The following is a 19,536-nucleotide window of genomic DNA, read 5'->3' on the forward strand; positions in this document are numbered from 1 at the left end:
TTGACATTTTTGGCGACGAGGCGAACCATCAGCTATAATAAATGATTGCATCATTATTATGAGCATCAAGAGCTTCCAGCAAGCTAAGTATTTATGGTAAAATGGCACTAATTGGCCCAATAAAAGAGTTCGAGCTTGACAATTCCGAATCTGTCACACACACCATATCTACCACAAATGACCCAGAATCTCAATTGTTTGAGATGACAGGATCACCAAATTGTCGTAGTGTCAACACAAAGCCAGTTTCGGTTCCAGTCAACGTAAATGACGTCAGGGTGACATTCGTGCTTGAGACTGGCGCTACACTAAGTGTCATGAGCAAGGCCGATTTTGACGTGTGTAGTTCAGGAAACATCACTCTTCAACCATCAACAAAGCGTTAAAAGGCATACACAGGAGGTAGTGTACCGGTGTTAGGAGAGACTGTTGTGTCAATTGACTACAATGGACAGAAGTTCAAACTCCCGATTGTCGTTGTCCGAGGAGATGCACCATCATTGCCTGGCAGGAACTGGCTTCAACACATCAAACTGGACTGGAATTCCATATTTTCTGTGAAGTGTGATACTAGTACTAATGCCTCGTTAGAAAAATTGTTGAATGATAACATACATGCTTTTGGGGAAAATGGTTTATTGAATGATAGAACAGCCAAATTGGCAATGGAGACGGGTACCAACCCTAGATAAGCAAAGCACGGGTTCCGCCATACATGTTCAGGGCACAAATAGAAAATGAAATTGAAAGATTGGAGTCAAATGGATTAACAGAAAAAGTTGAGAGTTCTGATTGGGCAACGCCGATAGTCCCTGTAGTTAAAAGAGGTGGCACAGTAAGACTGTGTGGAGATTATAAAAGCACAGCTAATAAACATCTTGAGCAGAATGGCTACCCGACCCCAGACATCGAGGATATCTCAATGAAATTAGGAAATGGTGAAAAATTTACTGAACTTGATTTTTCCCATGCATACACACATTTAAAAACTTATAAAAACAAACAAAATGAGTTGAGTTTGGAAGAAGGATGCATACTTTGGGGTTCCAGGGTGATCATTCCAAGAAATTTGCAAAACCATCTGCTCGCCTTATTACATGATAGTCATACAGGGTCATCTAAAATGAAAGGGCTAGCGAGGTCATGGTTTTGGTGGCCTCAAATCGATGCAGATATAGAAAAATTTGTTAAGCTCTGTTCTACATGTATTAAACATGATAAGCACCCAGCCAAGGCCCCTTTACAAAATTGGGAGTGGCCTGGCGAACCTTGGTCTCGTATCCATATTGACTACGGAGGTCCTTTTCTAAATAATATGTTTATGATTGTAATCGATGCACACTCTAAATGGTTGGAAGTAAAAAGAATGAGTACAATCACTTCATCAAGCACAATCTCAAAGCTTAAGGAAATATTTTCCTATCATGGCTTGCCAGACATTATTGTATCAGACAATGGGCCAAGCTTAGTTTCCAATGAGTTCAGACTGTTTTGTAGTGCTAATGGCATTAAGCATATAACTTCTCCTTAACAATCATCTACTAACGGTTTGGCAGAAAGAGCAGTGGGCATATTCAAAACTGCTACGATTAAAATGGGTGATAAATTTTCACTTGATGACAGATTGAACAGACTCTTAACAAAATACCGTGTCACACCTCATGCCACTACAGGTGTTGCACCATGTGAGTTACTTTGTGGAAGAAAATTCACAACCCATCTTGACCTTATTCATCCCACAGTATATAAGTCTGTTTTAAAACAACAACAAATACAAAAATTCATCATGATGAAACTGCCACTGACAGAGAGATAAGTGTAAATGATTCCGTCTATTTCAGAAACCACAAGGGGTGATAAGTGGGTACCTGGCCGCATAACACATGTACAGGGCCAGTGTCCTATAAAATGAGAAACAGTGTTGGGAATGAGTTTCGAAGACATGCTGATCAGATCAAGGTCACATGTTCTGAACCAAAAACATATAATGATGAGAACCCAGTGATTAATCATAGCCCAACCCAAGTTGATTCTGCAAATATTAATACTAATCCCGATAACGTATCACTGGCTCAAACTCAGTGTAATATCCATGACACTTAGACACCACCGCTGTCAGAACAGCCAATCCGTAGATCAGCTCGAACAATTAAACCTCCAGACAAGTTGAACCTTTGATCATTTCTCGTTTTTGTAAACGCTACAATTTATTCACCATAATTTGTATGTTGTTATGAAAATGAAATGAACTTAGAAAGTTTTCTATTATTATGTTGTTATCATCTGTGTCACTTTCACGTTCATTATGTTAATGACTATGACTCTTGTACAAATGTTATGGTGATTCGTATGTGTAAGGCACTCAATTAAGTAACTTGGTTCATTAATCCATAATCTGGTTAATAAGTCGAACTGGAGGGTGAGAGATGTAATATCTTGGTATTATTATTATGATTCAAGGGATATAATCCATTATTTGCATTGTCTTTGTTTTATAAAATATTATTGTGGTTAGTGCCCTTGCCATTGTACTTCCTCTCTCTTTTCAATTAACAAATCAAGAGCTGGTCGATTTCCAGCTGTTCGTTCATTCATTGGTAATCCTTGACATCTATAGTCTGGTTAATACAGTTTAGTAAGAATTACTCATAAACGCGACTGGCAAAAAGCAATATCAAAGACTTGAGTGACGTCAACTTCATTCTATCTATATTAAAACGAAGGTTTAAGGTTACACATAGTATTGTGTGTTGGTCCGTTATACTTCCGGATTCCAATGTTGTGAGCTTCTTAGCCAAGCGCATACTATCTATAGACAATGCGATTCAATATTCTGATGTCACGTGCCCGGCAACGGCGGCCATCTTGGTTCTAAACAAAGAAAATCATTACTTTTTATTTTTCATTCTGGCTAGAACTAATCATATGCCTTGTGATCAGAATGTGTAAAAGTTAAAACATGATCAGATTTATGGGTTTTTTTTTTCCTCTGGATACGCTTTTATGCTCGCGGAGAAATATTTCATACGGGCGTCAGCCATTGTTCCGATAGTTTAGAGCCAGTGTTACTAAGTTACCATGCGTCATTAGGAAGGAAGTGACGTTATGACTGTTGAAGAGTATTAAAAACCTTTATATCTTTTATCACATGATTATTTTATTTTAGTCCATTGGTCAATAGTCACAACATCTCTCTGAACAAATTATTATCACTGTTTGTGGATTTGCTCTAAATAAAAGTTCAATTTTGTTGTTCTTGATCGTTTTTTTTTTTTTTGTTGTTGTTTATTTTGCTTTTGATATTAATTTTTGTTTTGTTCTGCATTTTGTTTGTTCATCGACATAATGTGATTGAGGCTCTGTTCGGGTAACTCCTCATTTTCCATAACAGATATTTAAAGGACGAGTTTTCTGGACAAATATTTAAATACTTGTCTTTCCAGAGAAGGACAGTTAACCCTCACCTTACCACCTGCAGCAAAATCGTCACATTTGTTACGACACAAAATACACTTTTTCTTGGTCAGACTTATTTTGTACATCACAATGATCTTTATTTAATTAATAACAACTTAAAGTTGTTTTGTAGTGAGAATGTTTGAATTTAAGAAATCAATTTTTCTGCTGGGTAAGCCTGTCATTTTAGGGAATATACTGAAAATGGTCGGTAAGGAGATAGTTAACTGGTTGAAGACCCCAGATTTCTGGAGATTGTTACAACTGAAAGATTCTTGTTTATTGTCAACAGGATCAGGAGTCAGATGGTTATCTCTGAAAATTTAAAACGTTGGCCAGAAAATTCGCCTCTCCATTAAAATCCTTCATGTAATAATAATAATAATAATAATAATAATAATAATAATAATAATAATAATAATAATAATAATAATAAAAATCACCACCACCTCCACCACCAACAACAACAACAACAACAACTACAATAACAACAACAAGAAAAAAAATAATAATAATGTTAATAATATGTCAAAGACAGCTTTATTAATAAAACGGACACTCTTATATCAAGTCCAAAAAGTCATAAAAAGTCATTCAACTAATTAAACATGTCTTATTGCCTTTGCTGATATCACAATAATTTAATGATTCATTCATTTAGCCAATAATTTCATCATCTTCTCCAAAATTACAGCGTGTCCCATTGTACGTATAGCCTGGATTGCATCTACAATCCCACGAGCCACGAGAGTTGACGCAAATCTGATCGCACCCACCATTGTTATTGGTGCATTCATCTATATCTGGATATAAAATAAATATGAAACGTTTCACATATATAGAATACTCGACAATTCTCATTGCATTACAAGGCTCTATATCATCAATATCATCATCATCACCGTCATCATCAACACAGACAACAACAAAAACAACAACCTTATCATCATCAATATCGTCGTCATCATCATCATCATCATCATCATCATCATCATCATCATCATCAATACCATCATCATCATCATCATCATCATCATCATCATCATCATCATCACCATCATCATCATCATCATCATCATCATCATCATCATCATCACCACCACCACCACCACCAACACCACCACCAACACCACCACTATCATCACCACAATCATCATCATCATCATCATCATCATCATCATCATCATCATCATCATCATCATCATCACCACCACCATCATCATCATCATCATCATGATCATCATCATCATCATCATCATCATCATCATCATCATCATCATCATCATCATCATCATCATCATTTTCATTATTATCATGATACACATCATCGTCATCATCATAAACTCAATCATGACCATCATCATCAAAATACCAAAACCATAATATCTTACCATAGCATTTTCCATCCTCCAGCGCAAATCCTTCGCCACAAGAATGAGAACATGACACAGTCCAGTCTCCATCGGTTGATTCAGTACATTTTGTTTGGCATCCCCCGTTGTCATGGTTACAGCCAGGACCTGGCGATAAATTCACCAAAAAAGTACTTAGACAGCCTTAGGCCCGTGGAGCCGGGGTTTATCCCGTTTCTATAGCGTGTAAAGGACAATATCAATTGCTTGTTTCCTTTTGGATAGGACGCTAGTCTATTGAAGAGTACTTTCCGTCAGATCTAAGATATCCAGCTACCCGATCTCTGCTGGTGCAGAAACAATATCCACTCAATATCTCGGTCCTTTTGATTGTGAAGCGAGTGCTCTACCGACTGAGCTATCGGGAGCCCCGATGGATTCATAACTCAAATAGACTTTTTAATTTAACCAGTTATTAACCTCTGTACTCTGGAAAAACAAGTATTTAAAAATTTGGTCAGAAAAAAACTCGTCCTTCAAATATCGATCGATTTAAATGACCATCATCTTTGCAAAAACTCTCAAACCTGGGACTTCGTATTACTTCTCTTGTTCAATATTTTGTCCAAAATTTCTTCCTTTAGAAAGAGTTTTTAAAAAAACAAATCATTTTTCCAGAACGATGTTATAGCTCTTCATCATCATCATCATCATCATCATCATCATCATCATCATCATCATCATCATCAATTTCATTATTATCATGATACACATCATCGTCATCATCATAAACTCAATCATCACCATCACAAGAATCATCATCAACATCATCATTGTCATCATCATCATCATCATCATCATCATCATCATCATCATCATCATCATCATCATCATCATCACCATCGTCGTCGTCATCATCATCATCATTATCACACCATCAACATCGTCATTCTTCGTTTCTTTATAAGTAAAAAAAAAGAACAAGCACCAACCTCTTTTTTCACAGATGTACTTTTTATGCCTTCCACAACAAGAGTTATCGTTCCAGTTGAAATTGTGATCCAGATGTACACAGTCTTCATCTACAAACTGCCTGTTGTTGACAAAAATGTTTGGCTCACCTTGTGCCCAACGGTTAAATGTATTCTGCCAGGAAGGCAAGAGATTGATGAAAAGATAGAAAGAAATTAACCAGTAGATTTTTGGCTAATCAAAACATGGAATTTGTCACACACCTTTACACGTCCTTGGATAAATTTGGTTATAATAAACAATAAAGTGAATGAACTCAATCTTTCTCTGATCATTGTTATCTTTTTTTCATACCGACAAATGGGTGACTAGTTATCACACGATTTTCTCGATCAAATTTATAAGCGTTACAGTTCACACATTGGTTTTATTCATCAAGCGAACAGCTCTGCGTTTCTATGATGTCTGCAAGCGAGACATGAAATAGGATTCAATAGTCGTAACGTCAAGTCCTTCCTAATGACGCATGGTAACTTAGCAACACTGGCTCTAAACTATCGGAACAATGGCGGACGCCCGTATGAAATATTTCTCCGGCGAGCATAAAAGCGTATCCAGGGGGAAAAAAAACCCATAAATTTGATCATGTTTTGACTTTTACACATTCTGGTCACAAGACATATGAAAAGTTCTAGCCAGCTTGAAGAATAAAAAGTAATGATTTTCTTTGTTTAGAATCAAGATGGGCGCCGTTGCCGTGGGGCGTGACATCAGACTACTGAATCCAATTGACAGGCATCAACTGAAACACATGGGAATCTCTTGCTGTCTCCGCAGTGGCTAGAGATATGTGGTGAGGGAGGGAGTTAAGAGAGGCGAGAAGAGTGGAAAAAAGAAGTTTGAGGAGAAGAAAGCAAGGAGGAAAGAGAGGCAGCAGAACCATACACTAAACACACAGACAAAAAAGACGTGTGCAGCAACGGCGGTAGAGACTGCCATGCAAGGATCGGATTGCTGAGTCACACCCGTCTCTGCTCTCAACAAAATTGAGACGAGACTAAAAACGCATAGAGCGCAAACCATCGTTTCTTGAGACGGAAGAATGCCTACTAAAATAGACAATATTTTGATATTTTCATTACAACACTGGGGTCCCGATAGCTCAGTTGGTAGAGCACTCGCATCACACGCAAAGGGACAGAATTCGATCCCGGGTGCAGTCGAGATTTTTTTCTGGCCCCCTGTCCACCCAGCAGTGAATGAGTAGCTGACTCTGTTAAATTTGGCGGAAAGTTTCGAGCTATAGACACTGGGATAAACTCCGGCTCCATGGGCCTAATGGCTCTGAAGGACTACTTATTACAACACTGAGCCCATAATGTACTGAATTGGGTTATCAGACCTGCAAATAAGTGCACGTCGGTAGCTACAAATGCAATTCCGACGGCCTTGGTCATCTCGCCCTTATAATGTTTTGGCCCGGTGAGTGACAAATAAAGCGACTGACCATGTGAGTCCCATCCACCCATGTGAAAGCCCCTTCCTCCATGATGTCTGTCAGACCAATCCAGTAATGATCCTTTACCAAGATATTCTCTGGATGAACAAAGGAGATGAATAAAACAAACAAAAAATAAAATTGAGATTTATATAGAATATAGCGTAATATCCACTAAACAAACAAAACTGCGTTTGCTTAATTATTATAGTCTAATTGATATAATTTAGTGAGAACTAATCACAAACAGGATGTCTAAAAATAATAACAAAAGGCGGAGTGACGTCAACTTTGTTTTCCTTCTATAGATAGTTCGAAGTTAACGTCACTCAGGTCCTTGTTACTGGTTTTTGCCATCCACGTTTATGATTAAACCGTGAGAACCAAATTATAAACGTTCGTGGTTACACACTGTTTTGTTTTGGTCGGTTATACTTCAGGATGGCAATGTTGATAGTTTATTAGCCAACGCATACTATCTATAAGGTCACTTACCAGTGAGAAAGTCCTGCGTCTTCTCGTCGGGAATGGTCAAGAGACGGCCATGGTCCCTATGACAATCCGCATTGGCGTCCAACCAGGTTTTGGTAGAATGCATGACCCTGATACATTTGTTGCTTTCTTGGTAGTACATCCAATCGTATCCACAAGGTGGGGGTGGGTCTGTTTTCAGAAAATATAATATTATCAATGTTAGGCTTGTTCTGTCGAATAGCAGAGATTGGGTTACTTTGGTCTATTAGATCTAGCGAAAAGTACATTGCGATAGACTATCCAAAGGATAGTAGGTAATAGGCTACAACAGTCGTGACGTCACTTCCCTGGTACTGACGCATGGTAACTTAGTAACTGGTTCTAAACTATCGGAACAATGGGCGGACGCCCTTATGAAATACTTCTCCAACAAGCATAAAAGTATATCCAGAGGAGAAAAACATTATAAATCTGATCATGTTTTGACTGTTATACAATCTGATCACATGACATGAAAATGTTCTAGCCAGCATGAAAAATAAAAAGTACCGATTTTCTTTATTTAGAACCAAGCTGCTGGTTGCTATGCGGACGTGATTTCAGACTATTGAATTCAATTGCGCGATGGGTCGAACGCGCAGCGCTTTTCGTGGACCCATAGAATGCGCAACAATCGATCAATTGTTACTACTAAAAAATAAGAATAATAAACTTGAACTTCTATATAGCGCAATATATATCCAATGAACGTGCTCAGAGCGCTGTACAAAGGGCCCCTGACCAACAGCAACACGTAACATACAGAACATACAAAGAGATGACCCTGTTCGGCGATATTACTTTTTTTTCTGACGGAGACAAGGCCGCTAAACGATCAGTCATAAGGACACTCACAGTGCATTTTGTCAGGACTATCGTTTCAGTGCTGGTTGCACATCCTCGGCGTAATTTATTTGCCGGTAATTATATACATAATATATATATATATATATATATATATATATATATATATATATATAATATATATATATGCGGCTATGTGATCTTGTGGTATGACACTCTCTTTCGGCTTGGAAGGTCCGAGGCTCGAGTCTCTCTCGGCGCTAGCTGTGTCCTTGGAAAATGCTCTTTACTTACATTCTCTCACCGTACTGTATAAAATGAGTACCTTGTTGAGATAAACTAACCCTCAACAGTACATATATTTTGTGTATCTATTCATTTTATTCATTCGTCTTATAATATTTGTACACGCATTTATTATTTACTTCTTCCCAGTTTATTATCCTTCATTATCAACTCAATAACGTGAATGTAGCTTCGCGAAGTCCCAGGATTGAGAGTTTTTGCCCAGATGAGGGTCATTTTTTCTCAAGAGTACGACAGAAGTGGTAATCCGATAGAAAAGTATCAATTAAATCAGTAGCATTGTGTTGGAAAGGGGGGGGGGGGGAAGGCATCGATGTTGGTGACAACGAGTTTATTGCTAATAATAAGTAATGATTAGGATGATGATGATGAGGGGGAGGAGGAGGAAGAGGAGGAGGAGGAGGAGGAAGAGGTACAGGAGGAGAAGGAGAGGAAGAGTTTGATGATGATGATGATGATGATGATGATGATGATGATGATGATGATAAACTCACGTGCATTAAGAAAGACAGCAATTGTCTCGAAAAGAGCAATAATAAGAAAAAAAGACTTCATCTCTATTATTGGTATACACAGTAACCTCTAGTTGGACAACGTGTGAGCTATAATGTTTGACAACGCAATAAATAGGACTGTAGTGTGTAGCAGCTGCTAAATATATTCAGTATTATCTCTTGTATTAATTGCTTTCAAATTCGCTTTGTTGAGATAAGAGGAGAAAAAAAAACCAACCATAATTATATGGAGCAACAGTGTGATTTCAAAATACCGGTTCCAATCTATGAGGGAACAAAAATAGTGTGATGGTAAAAAGCTGGTTCCAATCTCATTGAAAGTGTAAAACCACTCTCTTCCATGGGAACCTTGTGTAAATGATCTTCTAATTTTAGAGTGATGACATCTTGACAGCGGTAATGTTTGACAACGCAATAGGACTGAAGTGTGTAGCATTTCCTTCATGTCTTCGGTGTTTTCTCTTGTATTAATTACTTTCAAATCCGCTTCGTTGCGATAAGAGAAGAAAAAAACAACCATAATTATATGGAGCAATAGTGTGTGTGATTTCAAAATACCGGTTCCAATCTACGAGGGAACAACAAAAAAGTGTGATGGTAAAAAGCTGGTTCCAATCTCATTGAAAGTGTAAAACCACTCTTTAGTGGGAACTGGGTACACACCTTGTGTAAATGATCTTCTAATTTCAGAGTGATGACATCTTGACAGCTGTAATGTTTGACAACGCAATAGGACTAAAGTGTGTAGCATCTCCTTCATGTCTTCAATGTTATCTCTTGTATTAATTACTTTCAAATCCGCAATGTTGAGATGAGAAAAATTAAACAGCCATAATAATATGGAGCATAATGAACTGAACAAATGTGTATAAAAGGTGCCAGACAAATCAAGAAATAAAAATACAAGAAAGAAAAAATATCCCAAAAAAATCAGTCGCCCTCGACTGAGGATCGAACTTTAGACCTTCTGAGGTAATCAGAAGTTCTGAGGTTCGTTCACCAGTCGAGGGCGACTGATTTTTTGAAGGAGGTCTGAGGTTTGATCCCCAGTCGAGGGCGACTGATTTTTTGAAGGAGGTCTGAGGTTCGATCCCCAGTCGAGGTCGACCGATTTTTTGGGATGGTTTCTTTTTTTTTTTCTTTTTTCTTTGTTGTATTTATCTTTCTTGCTTTGTCTGGCACCTTTCATACACACTTGTTCAATTCTTTATCTTACACCGGTGCCTGCTCCACAATTTCGTAATTTGATATGGAGCAATCGTGTTACGTCAAAGTACAGGCTCCAATCTAAGATATGATAATAGGGAAGAATGAAATTGTTGCTGCTTGAAGCTCGAAAGAAAAAATAACGATAAGTAATGAAATGTAACCTTCAATTTATTGATCAAAAACAGATAATGTGGACGTTTTGGGTTTTTCCTTTATCAACAAAACACGATGAATGAAACATTAAATACGAATGAATGATGTGTGAACGGTACCTAATTACGCAAATTCACATATATCTCATTTGTCTAGAATGTTTCATTCTTCTCGTTTTGTCGATAAAGGGGAAACCCGAAACGTCCACTTCAAAAACAATGGGCCGTAGTAGGTCTTGAAGTTGGAGAAGAAGGTCATCTCTCTCTCTCTCTCTCTCTCTCTCTCTCTCTCTCTCTCTCTCTCTCTCTCACTCTTTAATAAAGCATCATCAATCGAAATCACACGAGAGCAACCACGCCTGACCTACGGCCTGACGCCATACTGAACGTGTAAATGATGGACGGGATGTGGGTCCACTCTGCTTGCATTTTTCACAACTCTTCCGTTCACAGTACAACCTCGAAAAGTGAGAATGTAGAGTGAAGTTGTATGCAATGTGAGTGTGGGGCTCTCTCTCTCTCTCTCTCTCTCTCTCTCTCTCTCTCTCTCTCTCTCTCTCTCTCTCTCTCTCAGCGTAGACATGGTTAACTTATACCATTACACTGACCAAAAAATTACGTCAAAGGAGAAGTCTTTGGCAACAAAAGAAAACAAATCGTGGGTTGTATTCAATAGTTCAACCAATGGAATCGCTTGTTGCCTTGAGCTCTACTAACGACAACTCACTAGATCCAGCACAAACCTTTAAAATGACGTCAAACTGTAAGTCCTAGAGGGTTCTTGCGTGGCCTTCGTAAAGTTTTATAGATAGTTCGAAGATGACGTCACTCAGGTCTTTGTTATTGTTTTTTGACATCCGCGTTTATGAGTAATGCTCAATGAACTGTATTAGCCGGACTATAGATAGAATGCGCTTGGCCAAGGAGTTCACAACATTGCCATCCGGAAGTATAACGGACCAACACACAAAACTGTGTGTAACCATGAACTTTTATAGTCTGGTTAATACAGTTTAGTGAGAACAACTCACAAACGCGGATGGCAAAAACAATAACAAAGACACGAGTTACGTCATCTTCGAACTATCTATAAACAGTTTTGTGTGTTGTTCCGTTATACTTCCGGATGGCAATGTTATGAGCTTCTTAGCCAAGCGCATAACATCTATAGCCTGACACTGAAACCCAAAAAGGTTGGCATTTTGACGTCATTATAGTGAGTTGTCGTTAGTAGTGCTCATGGAAACAAGTGGTCCCATTGGTTGAATTATTGAATACAACTCACGATTTGTTTTATTTTGTGGCCATAGACTGGCATTTTTACGTCATTTTTTTTGGTCAGTGCCAGGCTATAAGTTAACGACAGCTACGGTTCTAGTTCTAACGATGGCTACAGTCTCAACTCTTAGTGAACACCGAGTGTGTAATGACAGCTGTTCTACACACTGCCCTACTTAGAGGTCAAAGATGACAATTATTTATAAAAGTGCACAGATGTGTTATCAGACAATTCTTATCTCAAGCTAGGTATTACACGTTGGTATTATTAAAGAAAAGATCATTATAATTTGGTAAAGGGGACTTGCATTCTAAAGAGCACACACGCGTGTGCGCGCATACACACATACGCACAAACACACGCACACACAGACACGAGCAAGCAAATACTCACACACACATGCACACACACACATTCACAAACACAAGCATAAGCATATCACGCGCATAAACAAACACAAAAAGACACAAACAACTACACATGAATATACAAACATACACACATGCAAACTCACGTACAATAAACGCACAAACACATGAACACACACACACACACACACACACACACAAACACAAACAGACGCACGAACACATGCTCAAACATGTAGGACGAGACATGATGTTTGTTAGTCAATATAACATTATTATTTTTGCGACACAGGCAATGATGTTAATGACCAGGTATATGTTTTACACCTGAGTAAGGTGAGAAAATGTGAGTGAAGAACCTTTCCCAAGGACTCAACCACGCGTGCTAAGAACGAGCCTCGAACCCGGGACATTTCGATCCGAAGGCGAGTGTCATATCACAAGACTACATGGCCATATTTTACACCTGAGTACGGTGAGAGAATGTCAGTTAAGATCATTATCCATGGAGTCATCTTTACTAATTAACTTGAGCTTTTATATAGCACAAAATCCACTGAACATGCTCAAAGCGCTTTACAAAGGGTCCCTGGCCAACAGCAACACGTAAGATGAAGATCGAGACATGACGCCTGTTAGGCGATACTACAATTTTTTCGGGACAGATACAACGCTGTTAACGGCCAGGTACTTATTTTACACCTGAGTACGGTGAGAGAATGTGAGTAAAGAGCCTATTCCAGGGACTCAATTATGCGCCGATCAGAGCGGGGCTCGTACCCTAGACCTTCCGATCTGAAAGCGAGTGTCATACCACAAGACCACATAGCCGCATAGATCTTATAACTTAAAGGACGCGCGCGAATATTTCTCTGTAGTCGATCTGTCTTATATTATATATATTTATGATTTTATTTAGGGGGCAGCGTGGCTCAGCGGGTTCGATCACCGGCCGCTGCGATGTGTGGCCTTGAGCAAGTCACCTCGCCCTTGCTCAATTTGCGGCGCTGCACTGCCTGCTGACGCCTGGGTTAATCCAGTCTTCCCTTGGAATAGAGCCTAGTGACAAATTTCCCCTATGGGATGAATAAAGGGAATTTTATTTTTTTTTTTTTTTTTTTTTGGGGGGGGGGGCTTTTGTTGTTGGATGAAGAAGGGTTTTGAGCCCGAAACAACGGCCCCTGTTTGGTATTTTGTTGTTTTTTCTTTGAAGCTGTTATATCCATTTTTGTTTATTATCTATTACAGTCCATAAGAATCCCAAATCACCATCTCTGATACAGCAATAGAAGATGGAAACTTTACATACCTTGACAGGAATATCAGTCAGTCGGGTGGAACTGATGAAGACGTCATTGCTAGAATGAAGAAAGCGCGAGACCAATATGGAAAGCTTCCGGCATATCCGCAAACACTAAACTTAAAATATGGAACACTATTGTTAAAGCGGTCCTGCTCTATGGGTAAGAGATTTGGCGAACAAGCTTGACCACGTCAGCCAAGATACAAACATTTGTCAATTGCTGCATTCGAATTCTCAAATCGAAATAGTTTGACTAAGTACCAAATTCTGACATTTTGACAAGAACAAAAAAAGAGGAAATGGATATCCAGGTCAGACGCAGAAAATTGCGATGGGTTGGCCATTCCCTGCGGAAGGAGTCCTGTAACATAACCGAGCAGGCTCTCGAATGAAACCCACAGGGCAAGAGGAAACTGCGGGGCTATCCAAAACAGAATTGGAGGAGAAGCCTTCATCATAATTTGTGCTTCTCCGATCTTACCTGGAATGAGGCAAAGGTCTGTGCCAAGGACAGAAGATGGAAGAGTGCTGTTGAGGCCCTTATACTACTCCAGGAGCCAAGAGGCATAAGTCAAAGTAAGTCACTTTTTACGGTCCACATGTTCTAGCAGCTTAGTATCACTTTTATTTTTTTTTTTTAATTTCGTATCTAATAAACAATAACGCAACATGGAATCTGCATATTGATAATATGTGGAGGTGATGAAACAAAAACTCACGTGAAACTTCGGAAATATTTTCGTTAAATTCTTGTAATTTTTCTTCACTTTTTAAATTTAAAATAGACTTGAACTTAATTTTTATCTTCGCCATAAACAATCTGACATTATCATTATATTCTAGCGTGAAAATAACTCTTTTAAATGCCATGAAAACCTTAATATCCACAGAAAATTTATAATGTTATTAAAGTCAAAGATAGCCTATAGGATAACCAAAGAAATGTGCAAAAGTTCACATGACGTTTACCATGTTTGTCTAGACAATTCCACCCTTCTAATTGAATTAGCAGACAAATGGAAACATAATTTCTTTAATTTTGTTAGGTGGGAAACAGTTAAATGAAGCGGTAAAAATGTCAATAGGAAATAGAAAATTGAATCTGGTTGTGAAATAACCTCACAATTGATATCCGTTAAAAAAAAACAATATAGAAGGTCTATATATATATATATATATATATATATATATATATATATATATATATATATATATATATATATATTCTTAAGAAATTAATATACATGGGTCATACCGAACGCTCGACAATTAAGGAGCGCGAATAGTCTTCAACAGACGTGACGTCACTTCCCTGGTAGTGACGCATAGTAATTTAGTAACTGGTTCTAAACTATCGGAACAATGGCGACGCCCTTATGAAATACTTCGACGAGCATAGAAGTGTATCGAGAGGAGAAAGACAGTATAAATGTGATCATGTTTTGACTTTTATACATTTTCATCAAATGACATGTGAAAAAGATGTAGCCAGCATGAATAAAAAAGTACCGATTTTCTTTGTTTAGAACCAAGCTGCTGGTTCCTCGGAGGACGTAACATCAGACTAATGAATCAATATTCTATTTATCTCACCATTTAAAAAGAAAGAAGAAGCCATTACACCGGCTGAAACAGATTTGTTGACGATATTCTCTTTTTTTTTAAAGATGAGATTATACATATATAAATATATATATTATATATATATATATATATATATATATATATATATATATATATATATTTATATATATTTATATATATATATATATATATATATATATATATATATATATATATATATAAACTCATTCACATTGTCCTATAGATAGTATGCGCTTAGCAAAGAAGCTCACAACATTGTCATCCGGAAGTATAGCAGACCAATACACAACACTATGTGTAACCTTAAACGTTTATAGTCTGGTTCATACCGTTTAGTGAGAATTATTCGTAAACGCCGACGGCAAAAAAAAAAAAAAAACAATAACAAAGACCTGAGTGAAGTCATCTTCGTTCTATCTATTGATATTATGAAGTTGGCGTCATTCAGGTCTTTGTTATTACTTTTTGCCATCCGCGATTATGAGTAGGAATTCTCACCAACCTGTATTAATCAGACTATAAACGTTCAAAGTTGCACATAGTTTTGTGTGTTGATCCATTATATTTCCGGATGTCAACGTTGTGAGCTTCTTGGCCAAGCGCATACTATCTATATGTTATTATTAAGGTTATTTTTTATTTTATCTTTATTTTGTCGGTTCGGATTTGAAGGTAATAAGAACTGAGTCTAGGAAATTCCAATGGGAATAGTTTTATGTCAGAGTGACGTCTTATATTTTACATTTTATTATTGTAGTCAATGGAAAATAAACACAAGCTGATGTCGTGTCGTCTTTTGTCAATGTCCAACCAAACATTCGTTGAAAAGACTCAATTATTAGAAAAGAGATTAACCCTCTCCTTACCACCGGCAGCAAAATCGTCACATTTGTTCGGACACAATATACATTTTTCTTATTCAGATTTATCTTGCATATATCACAAACTTTGAAGAATGATCTTTGTTTAATTAATAAGAAAATAACGTTGTTTTGTAGAGAGCTCGTTTGAGTTTTAAATAATCAATTTTTCTGCTCGGTAAGCCTGCCATTTCGGGAAAATTCTGAAAAGGATCGGCAAGGATAGGGTTAATATTGATCGAGGAGAACGATATTGAAAGATAAAATATGGATGAAAACTTAAAGGAGATCACAATGGGAGATTTATTTTTTGGATATGATTTAAATTCTTATTTCATTGTTTGGAGATTTCGATGGAATTTAATAGCGTGTTCCTTGTGACCGGTTTATTCCGTTCTTAGGAATGACGTATTTAAAAATTTGATCGAAAATTCGTCCTTTAACTCTCTCCTTACCAATCTTCTTCAGTATTTTCCCAAAATGACAGGCTTACCCAGCAGAAGAATTGATTTTTTAAACTTAAGTCGACGTGCACATATATGCAGGTCTGACACCCGAACCCACTAATGGGCCTAGTTTAACAATGTTATAATGGACACTATTTTGAGTCTTTATTATATTTTTTGTTGAGATTTCCACTACAACATGAGCCCATAAGGAACTGGGCTATCAGGCCTGTAAATAAGTGCACGTCGAGTGTCGACAATGCGTAAATGATGATATTTTTTGCATACATATGACATGTAATCCAAATCCTCTTGATATTGTCTGATTGAATAAGCAAATATTTTGTTTATACCACTGACAGTTCGTGAGAAGTGAATGAAATCAATCTGTACCCACTTTTGGAAGATCTTGAGATATGACATGTATTACAATCACATATCAAATTGCTCCATTATTTGTTCAGGAAAATTAACTCAAAAGGTTTGTACCAAAGAGCGGCTTAAGCTTATATACATTTATTAACAAAACAAAAATAATAAAAATTGAGGTTTCTATATTTGAATAAGCATATAATAAAGTTGAGTTTTATTATATAACGCTTCTGTAGTCCTTCAGAGCCATTTGAGCCATGGAGCCGGAGTTTATCCCTGTTTCTATAGCGTGACACGGATAATAGTAATTGCTAGCTATCCTTTGGAAAGGACGCTAGTCTATCGCAATGTACTTTCCGCCAAATCAAATACTCAGCTACCCATTCACTGCTGAGTGGATAGGGGGTTCAGAAAAAAATCTCGGCTGCACCCAAGATCGATCTCGGTACTTTTGCCTATAAAGCGAGTGCTCTACTAACCGAGCTATCGGGACCCCCTTTATGTAGAGCAATATCCACTAAACGTGCTCAAAGCGCTTTACAAAGGGTCCTGACCAACAGCAGCCCGTAACATAAAGAACAAGACATGACGCCTGTTAGGCGATAATACCATTTTTTATCGGACAGAGACAACGTTATTAATGACCAGGTACTCATTTTACACCTGAGTACGATGAGATAATGTGAGTAAAGAGTCTTTTTCAAGGGATCAACATGCGAGCTGTAGTGCAAGACTCGAATCCAGGACCTTCCAATCCGAAAGCGAGTGTCTTACCATAAGACCACATAGCGCACATTATAGATAGAATGCGCTTGGCCAAGGAGTTCACAACATTGCCATCCGGAAGTATAACGGACCAACACACAAACTCTGTGTAACCATGAACTTTTATAGTCTGATTAATACAGTTTAGTGAGAACAACTAACAAACGCGGATGGCAAAAACAATAACAAAGGCCTGAGTGACGTCATCTGCATACTATCTATATTGTATTACTGGTAGTATACGCTTGGCTAAGAAGCTCACAACATTGTCATCCGGAAGCATAACGGACGAATACACAAAACTATGTGTAACCTTAAACGTTTAAAGTTTATTCGGTTTAGTGAGAATTACTCACAAACAATAACAAAGGCCAGACGTTCTATCAATAAACCAGACTATTAAAGTTCATGGCTACACATAGTTTTGTTTGTTGGTCCGTTAACTTCCGGATGGCAATGTTGTGAGCTTCTTAGCCAAGAGCAAACTATCTATATATTATATTATGGAAATGAAATCTGCCCATAAACAAGAATAATCATGTTTTCACGTTACCAAGTTGACCATATTTGTGTTTAACAACGTCATTCTTTTATCCGTTTTTCATCTTTTAGGGGACAACGTGGCTTAGCGGTACGGTCTTTGCTTCGTACCTTCGAAAAGTAGCCAGTTCGATCACCCGCCGCGAGACTAATTTGCGGCGCTGCACTGCGGCTGACGCCTGGGTCATTACACTCATTCATTGGAATACACCCAAAAAGACAACATCTGTACTGTGCCAGGCAAGGCTGCTAGTTTGGAAATGGTCCTCAGATCTTGTATCCTGACACGATAACACCAAATCTCGTAACTAAAACTTAGATTGAGCTTGAACGTGCTCAAAGCGCTTTACAAAGGGGTCCCTGACCAAGTGCAACACATAACATGTAGAACGAGATATGACGCCTGTTAGGCGATATTACAATTTTTTTCCGACAGAGACAACGCTGTTAATGGCCACGTACTCATTTTACACCTGAATAGGGTGAGAGAATGTGAGTAAAGAGCCTTTTTTAAGGACTCAACTATACACCGTTCGTAGCGGGACTCGAACCCCGTTGGCGAGTGTCATACAACATTTGTGCTGTGCCAGGCAAAGCAGTGCGTTTGGAAATGGCCCTCAGATCTTGTCACGATAACACTGAATTATCTCCGCAACTTGTGGTAATCCTCCGCAGTGAAGATAATATTTGAGCGACTCCCAAATAACCCACATATAGTTGCCGTTCTAACAATTCTAGACGCAGCAGGGGATGTTATGCTTTCTGATCTAGTGGTATTGTACGAGAGTAAGCTTATGCAATAATTTTAACGAAAAACACGATTAATATTCGAGCAAAGTTAATGACGTTAGGATTTCAATGAAAACATGGTCAATACTTAATTGGTTTAGGACAGTTTTATGCCTCAAGTTAATGGACTAGTCATTGTGTTGAGTACTAGTAAATTACTTTCTTTGATTGGTGTTAATTGGAATTTGGGAATAAAAGTAACATATTGTAGTTGGCTTTTGTTATTTGGGTGTAAAAACTGACGTTTACCAAAATTATTAATATCATAAAAGGCGGGGTTAAGCATTAATATTTAGGGATTAAACGTTTCAAATTGAGTATGATTCGCTTTTACTTTTAGGGGGTCGGTTTAGACTAACATGGGGCGGTCAAAATCAGTAGTACGAGTGGTTTGAAAGAATTGAAGGAACAGTTTACGATAGGGTATAAAAC

General features: G+C 37.9%; 1 protein-coding gene across 1 annotated transcript; it reads right to left on the reverse strand.

Annotated features, from left to right (window-relative positions):
* Positions 1 to 3,968: 3,968 nt before the first annotated feature.
* LOC144968101 (perlucin-like protein) lies at positions 3,969 to 9,553 on the reverse strand. The gene is made up of 6 exons (XM_078906098.1): positions 9,396 to 9,553; positions 7,774 to 7,941; positions 7,288 to 7,376; positions 5,801 to 5,954; positions 4,848 to 4,976; positions 3,969 to 4,259 (listed from the first exon to the last, which is right to left on the reverse strand). Exons 1-6 carry the CDS (start codon positions 9,454 to 9,456, stop codon positions 4,114 to 4,116), a joined length of 747 nt encoding a protein of 248 aa, XP_078762224.1. The 5' UTR covers positions 9,457 to 9,553; the 3' UTR covers positions 3,969 to 4,113.
* Positions 9,554 to 19,536: the final 9,983 nt, after the last annotated feature.

Source organism: Berghia stephanieae, chromosome 3 (genome assembly GCF_034508935.2).
Source record: "Berghia stephanieae isolate SIO BIC M18660-M18661 chromosome 3, UCSD_Bste_1.3, whole genome shotgun sequence".
In the NCBI taxonomy this organism is placed as follows: domain Eukaryota; kingdom Metazoa; phylum Mollusca; class Gastropoda; order Nudibranchia; family Aeolidiidae; genus Berghia; species Berghia stephanieae.